Source organism: Thermobia domestica, chromosome 5 (genome assembly GCF_964235325.1).
Source record: "Thermobia domestica chromosome 5, izTheDome1.hap1.1, whole genome shotgun sequence".
NCBI classification, from domain to species: Eukaryota; Metazoa; Arthropoda; class Insecta; order Zygentoma; family Lepismatidae; genus Thermobia; species Thermobia domestica.
Window position 1 is genome coordinate 198,463,514 of NC_137458.1, and position 11,365 is coordinate 198,474,878.

Below are 11,365 nucleotides of genomic sequence, written 5' to 3' on the forward strand. Positions count from 1 at the left end.
ATTATCCGGGGAACATTCAGGTGAGCATCCATGTGTCTAGTGGAGCTCGAGCAAGGCACCATGACGGCCGAGGCGTATCGCACGTTGCTTGCAGACTACGTACACCCCTTCATGACGGCCATGTTTCCCATCGGTAGTGGCATTTTTCGACAAGATAATGCACCATGTCACAAGGCCAGGAGTGTGATTCAGTGGTTCGAGGAACACAGGAGCGAGTTCCAAGTGGTGTACTGGCCCCCAAACTCTCCGTATCTGAACCCAATCGATCACATCTGGGATGTGATTAAACGTTTGTGAGGGCGCATCAACCCTTCCCCGGAATTTACGGGAATTAGATGACCTGTGTGTGCATATGTGGTGCCAACTCTCTCTAGCGCCCCCACCGAGGAACTTTGCGACCATGCCAAGACGCGTCGCCGTTGTTATCCGTGCCAAAAGGTGGACATACTAACAATTAGGAAGGTCGTCATAATGGTCTGACTGATGTGTGTGTGTGTATATTTTAACTTGTATGTTTTGTCTCGACTCGAATTTCGAGATGTCTCGAGTCGAATCGAGACAGAAACATATTTTCGAGTCGAGACAACATTTTCTCGAGATGAGTCGAGACAGGCTTAAATCTCGACTCGACTCGACACGTCCGCATCCCTAATGGGACATTAAACGCAAATAATTTATTTCATTTTCAAACTGTCAACCGAACCGGAAAACAGTTGTATTTTCCATTGCTCATTAATGTGCTCTCACAAAAATATGTAGAGGAAAAAAACTTGTGAAATATTAATTCCATTCTAAAGTGAAACAGCAGATTCGTAATACCTTAACCTAAAACGAAAGTATTACATATCTTTTGTAACTTTTCCAAGATATGTATGGATACGGATATTCTAAAAAGCGGTATTATACTATCTGTTATCAAACAAAACTGAACCATATTACAGTTCGGTTTCTGAAATAAACCGACACCTGTTTGAACCCTAAACGGAACCGAAACCAATTAATCGGGCTTTGGAACGCGTCTAGTAGCTAGACTGTAGTAGACGTTTCTATTATCTCGTGAAATCAACTGCCATTATATAGTGTAAATTTGGAGAGAAAGCCCCTATAATGTCCTATTTCTGACTAATATATATCTTAGCGGTTCTTAGCGGTTGGCCAAGAAGAAGTAAACAAATAGCTTCTTCCACCATGCTTGGTGAAGTTCAGACATGTTATATTCATCCTCTACATTGTATCGATTATCATCTTATTTTAATTCTTGTTATATATCATTTTCCAATGTATTCTTTGTTAGCACATGGTCTTCATTCCCTTGTAGTTTGTGTGTATGCAACTCAAAATTTGCATTTAAGTTGTGGAAATTAGCATAGGAATCACTGTCTTTTACAGTTTACGGAAATGAACTTTTGAAACTGTGCTCAAAATCTGAAATATAGGTATTCTCTCGTAACTACGAGGCGTGATTTTTAAGTAATGTCCGTGTTAAGTCTTATGTTATGTAGTAATATTTTTTAAAAAACTGGAAACACTGTTTCTACGAAATTTAGATTTCATTTGTTATTCAAGATGGATAGTGTTGAAGAGAGACGGTGCATAAGGCACGAGGCACGAACATTTCTTCCATAATTTTAAAGTTAAGTTTGTTATTTAAGTGCTCTGAACACAGTGCAGTTATTATATGTACTTTGTGGTTTATTTTAAGTGTTAGTTGAAAACCAGCGATTAGTAAGGTACAATAAAAACTAAAAACAAGTATTGGAAGTTTCCATTGTTAGGAGACAGTCCATTACCAGTTAAGTAAATCGCGAACATTTAAGAACATAAGCATAAACAGTTTTTTTGGTCCTCCGGGCCGGATGGAGGAAGTGTTGTGCCAAGAAAAATAATAAGTGAATCATTCAAACATTCATATTGACTATGTGTGTGTAAAGACAGTGAGTGTTACGAATCAGAAGCAAAATTGACCTAGTGGACTTATTACGTACGCGCCTACGCATTCAGCTGTGCATTGCAATCTGAAGAAAAACAAAGGCGCAATGTAGCAGTCACGTAGCTAAGTATATTTTTTTGTTTCTTTTTACTTGTGTAAAGGTCTGTTGTTATAAGGACTTCAGGTAGAAATATCACAAGCAATGGATTCAAATACAAATTCTCTTATAAAGGCAAGAGGCCTAGCTAAAGCGTCCCTTACAAGAATGAAAACATTTGTTGAACAATTTGGAGCAGACGGTGATGTAATGCAAATTAAAGTTAGGTGTGCACGTTTATCCAATATATTCAAAGAATATGATGAAGTGCAAAAACAGCTTGAATTAAAAGACGAAAATAATGAATACACACAGGATAGAGAGTTGTTTGAAGCTACTTACTACGATACTCTTGCAAAAATGACGTCAATTGTTGAAACAGCTGAGAAGGCTAGTAGTAGCAATAGAAATTCGTCAGGTGATTCAACCGCGAATACAGGGTGTCTAAAATTACCAGTCATAGTTACCAACATTTAAAGGTCAAGTTATAGATTTCAGACATTTCCATGATACTTTCAGTAGTTTGGTTGTAAGCAATCAGAGCTTAGATGATATTCAAACATTTCATTATTTGTTGTCCTCATTATCAGGTGAAGCAAGCAAATTAGTTGAGAATATACCAGTGACAGGTGAAAATTTCAAACTTCCTTGGGAAATGATATGCAAAAGGTATAATAATCCAAAGCTAATAGCAACTGCTCATGTAAATTTCATTACCGACTGTAAGTAAAGATTCAGTGGCGGACTTAAGGACATTATTAAATCAAACTATAAGTAACGTAAATGAACTTTAGGCGTTACAGTTAGATACTCCTCTGGAGGATATATTGTTATCGCACCTAGTTTTGGAAAAGATAGATGAACAAACACGTAAAGACTTTGAAAATCAAATAGGGAACAGTTTGCTAGTTTAGAAGAACTTCATGTCTTTTTAGAAAATAAATGCCAGGCCTTAGAATTGGTAAAGTCTACACAATCAAAGTCGCATGTCAGTAAATCTAATGTTGTTAAGGATGTAAAAAATGCTAGACAATCTTGTGAGTACTCATGTTTTGTGTTCGTTTTGTCAACAGTCATGCGTTACACAAGTGTAATGAGTTTCAGAAACTAAGTGTATCCAAAAGATTTAAGTTTTGCGAAACAGAACAAACTTTGTTTTAATTGTTTGAAAGTTGTCAACCATGTAGCGAAAGATTGTTCGCTAAGTGCATGCAAAATATGTAATCTCAAGCATCACACGTTATTGCATAGTGATTTTAAGAAATCACAGCCTAATCATGCTGCCAGTGTTGAAAATGATTCTGTTACGGAACCTGTAGGGGAAAAGTCAATGCCTCAAGGACAGGAAGTTGTTAATACTAGTACTTATTGCTCTGTGAAGCCTAAAAGTAATGTGCGTGTTTTACTTTCAACTGCAGTTGTTCAAGTTAAAGATTGCAATGGTAAATTACATATGGTTAGGGCTTTGCTTGATAGTTGTTCCCAATCTCATTTTGCAACAGAACCTCTCATTCAAAGGTTAAAATTAAAGAAATTTCCTATCAATGTTCCTGTACAAGGTATTAATAATGTAAGTTGCAACGTTAAATACGGAAGTAAGTTACAAGTATTCTCTGCTGTAAGTGATTTTAGTGTAGATGTCGAGTGTTTTGTATTGCCCAAAATAGCGGGAAATTTACCTGATGCTGATATTGACATTAAAGAATGGAACTTTCCACCGAATTTACAGTTAGCGGATCCTAATTTCAACAAGTCTGGTAAGATTGATTTGTTGTTAGGTGCTGGAATTTTCTTTAGTCTACTCAAAGCAGGACAACAGGTGCGTCCAGGAGCATTTCCAGTTCTCCAAAATACAGAATTAGGATGGATAGTTTCAGGACAATATCAGATGCCAAAGCACAACAACTTCACGCCAGAACATCGAACATTCTTTTTGCACAACAACGATGATTTAAGCCATCAGCTGCAGAAGTTTTGGAAAATAGAAGATATTGAAGAAACGCCTTTATCCAAAGAAGAAAGGGAGTGCGAAGAACATTTTATCGCAAACACTAGAAGACATTCAACTGGACGCTTTATAGTCAGACTGCCATTCAAACAAGAAGTGATCCAGTTAGGTGATTCTTATAAGACAACTGTTCAGCGTTTACAACAACTAGAAGAAAGGTTAAATAGATGCCCCAAGTTACGCACAGATTATGTCTCATTCCTTGAAGAGTATGAAGCTTTGGAACATATGAAGGAAGCGGAAGGCAGGTCTAATATTACTCAAGGATATTACTTGCCTCATCATCCAGTTATTAAGGAAGCTAGTACTACTACGAAGACTAGAATAGTATTTGATGCATCCGCATGCTCAACTAGTGGCATTTCACTGAACGATGTTCTCAAAGTTGGTCCAACTCTGCAAGACGATTTGCAGTCAATTATATTAAGATTTCGCACCTACCCTATAGCTTTTACTGCAGATATAGAGAAGATGTATCGACAGATTTTGATTGATGAGCGTGACTGTAAATTCCACAAGATCTTGTGGAGAAGATCAGAAAAAGAACCCATTAAGGTATATGAATTAAAGACTGTCACATACGGAACAGCCTCAGCACCTTTCCTTGCTACTCGGTGTCTCCAGCAATTAAGTGCAGAAGAAGCTTGTGAATATCCGAAGGCAGCACAAATTCTCAAGAATGACTTCTATATTGACGATTGTATTTCAGGGGTTGAAAGTTTGGAGGAAGCTTTAAAGATAAAGGACGAATTAATACAAATGCTACAAAAGGGTGGTTTTTTGCTAAGAAAGTGGTGTTCCAACAGTACTAAATTATTGGAATCCATCTCTGAAGAATTGAGAGAAACACAACTTCCATTACCCTTAGACGATAAGAATCAAGTCAAAACATTAGGATTACTTTGGCATCAAGCAACTGATCAACTTCAAGTGATGAATGGATTCACTCTAAATCAAAGGTCGAATAATAATTTAACAAAACGCAAGATGTTGGGTATTATTGCTTCAATCTTTGATCCGTTGGGAATTGTTAGTCCAATAACAATCGTATGTAAGATAATTCTTTAAGATCTGTGGCAAGCAGGATTGCAGTGGAATGAAACACTTCCTAAAGAACTACAGCAAAGATGCAAGACAGTACTTGAATTCTTTCCTTCATTATCAGATATCAGTGTAGACAGAATGGTTCTTCAGTAAGGTACCTTGATAGACATTCAAGTTCACGCTTTGTCAGACACTTCAGAAAAGGCTTATGGGACATGTGTGTATTTAAGATCCGTCAACAAGGATGGTCAAGTTATTTCGAAGCTATTATGTACTAAGTCCAAAGTGGCGCCCATAAAGAAGATTTCCCTGCCTCGCTTAGAGTTATGTGCAGCAGTGTTGTCATCAAAACTTGTCAAGAAGGTAACTAAGGCATTAAAACAACGAATATCCCAGGTATATATGTGGACAGATTCTATGGTGGTCTTAGCATGGTTAAGAGCAAGTCCAAATAGATGGAAAACATTTGATGGCAATCGAGATGCTGAGCTACAAGAAGTGGGAGGAGAATGGAGACACGTCGCTTCAAGTGAAAATCCTGCAGATATTATATCAAGGGGAACAAGTCCTGACAACACATAATAATTTGTGGTGGAACGGTCCTCAATGGTTACAGTGTTCTTCACTTGATTGGCCTAAGACGGAGCCTGCCCCACTCAGAGAGATTCCTGAACAGAAGAAATTAAAATCAAGTCACTTAGTGACAACTCAAGATAATAGTATGATCGAAAGATTCTCTACTTTGAACTAACTTAAGAAAGTCTTGGCTTATTGCATGCGGTTTTCCAAGAATGCTAAAGTAGAAGCATCAAGAAGAAATGTAGACGCTCTTACTTTGGAAGAAATTGAAGAAGCTTTAATCAGACTAATACGAGAAGTTCAAAACTCAGTTTATGCTAAGGAAATGGCTGATCTTAAAGAAAGTTGAAGAGTTAGCAATAAGAGCAAACTCTTGTCTCTCAATCCTTTCATATGTGATCAACAATTACTAAGAGTTGGTGGAAGATTAAAGATGTCTGAACTTGAATTTGATGCTAAACATCAAATTATTCTACCACCAGATCATCACCTAACAAGACTAATTATCGAACATGAACACAGGCGATTGCTACATTCTGGATGTCAGTTAATGCTAGCATCACTAAGGCAAAGATATTGGATACCTAATGGTAAAAATGCCATCAAGAAGGTTAGTAGAAGGTGTATTACATGTCAAAGATTAAAGGCGTGTGTACCAGAACAATTAATGGGACAGCTACCAAAACATAGAGTAGAACTAACAAGACCTTTCACAAATTATGGAATTGACTTTGCCGGTCCTATTTACATCAAAAGTGGTACTAGAAAGTCAAAAACAAAGGTGAAGTGCTACATTGCAGTGTTTGTGTGTTTAGCAACAAAGGCTATCCATCTCGAAGTTGTGAGTGATCTTACTAGTCAGGCATTTTTAGCTGCTTTGAGAAGATTCATATCTTGTCAAGGTAAATGCAAGCATATCTATAGCGACAATGGAACTACGTTCATTGGTGCCAACAAGAACTTCAAGAAGTCGCAAAGTTGTTGCATACAGCTGACCATCAAGAAAGGTTTAAGAATTTTGCAACTACTGAAGGAATCCAATGGCATTTTATTCCGCCATATTCACCCAACTTCGGTGGTCTTTGGGAGGCTGTAGTTAAGTCCTTTAAATACCACTTAAGAAGAGTCATGGGAATGTCATATCTCACGTTTGAAGAATTAACAACATTAATCACACAAATAGAAGCTTGCTTAAATTCAAGACCTCTTGTAGCATTATCCAATGATCCTAATGATCCAGTAGCATTAACTCCTGGTCATTTTCTTATTGGTCAACCATTGACAGCACTACCAGAACGTGACTTACATCAGGAGAAGATTAGTTCAATTCAAAGATGGCAAAGGATCCAACAACAATTTCAACAGTTTTGGAGAAGATGGTATATGGAATATTTGTCACAATTACAAGGAAGAAATAAGTGGAAGAGAAGCTGTGCCAACATACAGCCAGGTCAATTGGTGGTTCTCAAAGAAGATAAGCTACCTCCTCTATCGTGGAAATTGGGAGTTATCACTGAAGTGCATTCTGGACCTGACGGTTTGGTTGGAGTGGCTGCTGTTAAAACTTCCAATGGTTTATATAAACGCTCAATTAGAGAACTTTGTGTTTTACCAAATAATGATGAATCGTAATGTCATTCATGTTAAAGTATATTTATTTCCTGTTTTAGTCTATTTTATTTGTTGTTATGTGAAGTTGGTTTTCTTTTCTTTTTAAAAAAAAAAGGTCACTAGCCCTTTTTTGGCGGGCGGCATGTTAAGTCTTATGTTATGTAGTAATATTTTTTAAGAACTGGAAACACTGTTTCTACGAAATTTAGATTTCATTTGTTATTCAAGATGGATAGTGTTGAAGAGAGACGGTGCATAAGGCACGAGGCACGAACATTTCTTCCATAATTTTAAAGTTAAGTTTGTTATTTAAGTGCAATGAACACAGTGCAGTTATTATATGTACTTTGTGGTTTATTTTAAGTGTTAGTTGAAAACCAGCGATTAGTAAGGTACAATAAAAACTAAAAACAAGTATTGGAAGTTTCCATTGTTAGAAGACAGTCCATTACCAGTTAAGTAAATCGCGAACATTTAAGAACATAAGCATAAACAGTCCGTGTTGTTGTAGACACTAGTAGTTCGCGCACATGCCGCAACGAGCGTATGCGTCGTGTACCGGCATGCCCCGACAACAACTGTGCTCAGTTTCAGCTCTGTAGCTGTCCTGTACGGTTGTGTTCTGTGCTTTCACAATGTTTAAGACTATCAAGCCGGCCACCGCGTGTGAGGTTCGCTCAGTGATACGGTTTTTGTCAGCAAGAAACATGTCTGCTGCAGAAATTCATCGACAGATTTGCGAAGTGTACGGTGATACTGTTATGAGTGCAAGCAAAGTGCGTAAGTGGGTACGAGAATTCAAAAATGGCCGTGATAACGTCGATGATGAGGACCGCTCCGGTCGCCCTTCTTCGATTACAGACGATTTGGTGGCTTCAGTTGAAGCGAGGGTTCGTGAGAACAGGCGCTTCACAATAACAGGTCTCGCAAACGAATTTCCTGACGTGTCGAGATCAGTGCTTTACAAAATTATTTCTGAACACTTAAAGTTTAGGAAACTGTGCTCCCGTTGGGTCCCGAAACTCCTATCAGAGGACCACAAAAACCAAAGATTTGAGTGTGCGATGAAGCTCTTGACTCGTTATCACGAAGAAGGTGACGGCTTCTTGAGTCAGATCGTAACTGGAGACGAAATATGGGTTTCGCATATCACGCCCGAATCGAAGCAACAGAGCATGGAATGGAGATACACACAATTGTCTGTAAAGGTGAAGGCCAAACAGACTCTGTCCCAGCGCAAAATCATGGCGTCCGTGTTTTGGGATAGACATGGTGTTTTGTTGGTCGACTTCATGCAACGAGGAACCACTATCAATGCAGAAACATACTGCCAAACCCTGAGAAAGCTACGCATAACGGTTCAGAACAAACGACGCGGCATGCTGACAAAGGTCATTCTCCTTCTTCATGACAATGCAAGACCTCACACTGCAGGTCAGACCCGCGATTTGTTGGACAGTTGTGGCTGGGAAGTTGTAGGCCACCTACCCTACAGTCTTGATCTTGCGCCGAGCGATTACCATCTGTTCCTCCACTTCAAACAACACCTCAGTGGCAACCGTTACAATTATGACGACGATGTAAAAACGGCAGTGAACTCTTGGTTATCGGAGCAGGCGGCAAGTTTTTATGAAGAGTATATTTTGAAATTGGTTGAGAGGTATAAGTGTTTGAACAAACTTAGCAACTATGTCGAAAAATAGAGTAAAGTATGTACTTTCTGAAAATAAATGTACGTTTTTGAAATAACCTTTCGTTGTGTACTTATGTTCAAACGGACCTTATTTAAAAAAGACGCCTCGTATACGTTAACATCCACTTTAGGGATGCGCCCCTAGTGAGCAGACATGTTAGTGAAGGTGAATAATCGCATAATTGAAGATTTGCTTCAGCATTTGTTAATACGACTGGTTCTTCGTGTCATTGTCCGTGGCTGTATAAGCACTTCAACTGCAGCGGGCTTTTTAAAGTTAGGCCTAACCCTTCATTTTTCCATCTTTCCTTTCGCTGTACAGTTTGCTGTCCACGTCCATAATGTGTGAAAAACTTCAATGTAATGTTTTAGTTTATTTGAATAACGTAGTACAGAGTGAATCAACTCATCTGTAGCCTAACAGTAAAGTAATTGTACGTGTTGACTTCCTGAGCTCCCTCACGCAATCGATATTTGAAAAAAAAAGGGGGCGAACAGCGCAGCTTTAGCGTGGAGTAGAAGCTCACGTTCGAAATTTGAATTGAGAGTTTTTTAATATTTGGCCTTTGATTTAACTTTGATGGCAGAAATGGGGACCAGCAACAATGCATTTCTCGTATACCTAGAATACGAGACTAATACTAGGTAGACTAATACCTAGAAGTTTTGTTTTTAAGTATGTCCGGTTTAATTGATAATTTTAATGATTTTCATAATACTGAAATAGGTTCTCTTTTGCAAGCTGTGTGTAATGCGAAGTGGAAGATTTATATGATTGAAAAAATTAACATATCCTTGTGATCATGGCTATTACTAGTGCCGAATTATTAGATGTCATATTATATATATATATATAGGGGGTAATACATTATTGTTTCATTTTGAATTATTGCACCTTCAAACTACGTCCTGTTGGCCTAATCTAATTTGCACACTGGTGTACAGTATATACGAGTAGGTTATTATCTGGAAAGTGTGGTCATACGGTTATTGTGTAAGAAGTGTAAAAAAGATACGCTCTATTTACGAATAAAGAAAACTATATTGAAATGTAAAGCTAACCTACTAAACTTGTTACTTTTAAAATGTTACTTTTCATTAAGATTTTTTTTCTGTGGTTCCTGCGACATTTTCCAGTGTCATTTTATGTTCTATTTCGAGCTGGTTTTGCTTAAGTGTGCAGAAATTACGTTGGTGACTTGTGTGTGTCATCTTGTGCTATAGCAAGAATCCCAGTTGATTGTTAACAAATGCAAATTCTCTTATTATATTCTAGTGACACCATAACAAAACTATATGCATTATCTGTTACAGTGATAGAAGATAATTATTTACAGTAGATTTGAGATTTTTTTAAAAAAATCACAAAATTTGTCTGCAATGCTGATAAAATACATATCTACCTTGTACCCGTACATCCATACTAAGGATATTTATGTGCATTTTGATATGACTTTTGGAAGGGGGAGCGTAGCCCCAGATGCACATGTAATTAGCATTAGAATATTAATTCTGTGACATTTGAATTAATCTAATTCTCATTTTCATTTCAATAAAAAATTGGCATTCTTGTAAAAAAAAAACTTTGCCTCCTTTTCCCCCTAAGGCGGTGCGCCACCAAAATAGCATTCCAAATTTGAAAACCTCTAGGGATGCGCACGAGTCGAGACATGTCTCGAATCTCGACTCGAATTCGAGTCGATACACACTTTGTAAAATTCGAGACGAGTCGAGACAAACTTATTTCTCGACTCGAATTTTCGAGTCGAGACAGCTCGTAAAAATCTCGGCTCGACTCGAATGTCTCGAAAATCTTTCTACAATTTTTAATATTATTTTGAAGAAAGACTCACTCAGAAAGACTCGACACGAAAATTTCGGAAACTGCAGGATTTGTCAGGTGTTCGAGGAGTGCTGTGATGAGTGTCTTCAACAAGTGTCGAAACCAAGGGAAACTACGTCTAAACGTCGAGGTGTTGGGCGCCCCCCACCTCATTACATATGTCGGATGTCGTAGGCTGGGCAGACTGGTAAAGCAGGACAGCAGGGAACTGCTGCGGAACTAACATCAAGGTTTAATGCTGGGCAAAGTACAAGTGTGTCTGAACTAATGTTGTAAAATTTCCGGAAATTTTGAACCTGTAGGTAAAAAAGTTTTTTTTTTCGATTTCTTTCAGGAAAAATTGAAAAAATAAAAACTCTGTATTAGGTTAATTTTACTAGTAATGATATATTTTTTCAAATGCGTGAAAAATACAAGTTCAAAAATTTCAATATTGCGAATATTAAAAAATAGCACTCTAAAATCAAACTATTTGAGTTAATATCTATACATTAAAATACTAGATTTATGCGTATATGGTTGTCCCCATAGAAAAGTTTATATGTTTGTCTCCAGTCCTT

General features: G+C 37.7%; 2 protein-coding genes across 2 annotated transcripts; both read left to right on the forward strand.

Annotated features, from left to right (window-relative positions):
* Positions 1 to 2,132: 2,132 nt before the first annotated feature.
* On the forward strand, positions 2,133 to 5,103 carry LOC145685355 (uncharacterized). Its single transcript, XM_081757741.1, has 2 exons — positions 2,133 to 2,445; positions 3,200 to 5,103. Exons 1-2 carry the CDS (start codon positions 2,133 to 2,135, stop codon positions 5,101 to 5,103), a joined length of 2,217 nt encoding a protein of 738 aa, XP_081613867.1.
* A 1,683-nt stretch (positions 5,104 to 6,786) lies between these two features.
* On the forward strand, positions 6,787 to 7,290 carry LOC145685356 (uncharacterized). The gene has a single exon (XM_081757742.1). It carries the CDS (start codon positions 6,787 to 6,789, stop codon positions 7,288 to 7,290), a length of 504 nt encoding a protein of 167 aa, XP_081613868.1.
* The last annotated feature ends 4,075 nt before the right edge of the window (positions 7,291 to 11,365 follow it).

What these genes read in the sequence shown, in the direction of transcription:
- LOC145685355 (XM_081757741.1), top strand. Translation starts at nt 2,133, where the DNA reads ATGGATTCAAATACAAATTCTCTTATAAAGGCAAGAGGCCTAGCTAAA. An exon ending in TAGCAATAGAAATTCGTCAG is followed by an intron (nt 2,446 to 3,199) that starts GTGATTCAACCG and finishes ATTGTTTGAAAG; the next exon opens with TTGTCAACCATGTAGCGAAA.
- LOC145685356 (XM_081757742.1), top strand. Translation starts at nt 6,787, where the DNA reads ATGGGAATGTCATATCTCACGTTTGAAGAATTAACAACATTAATCACA.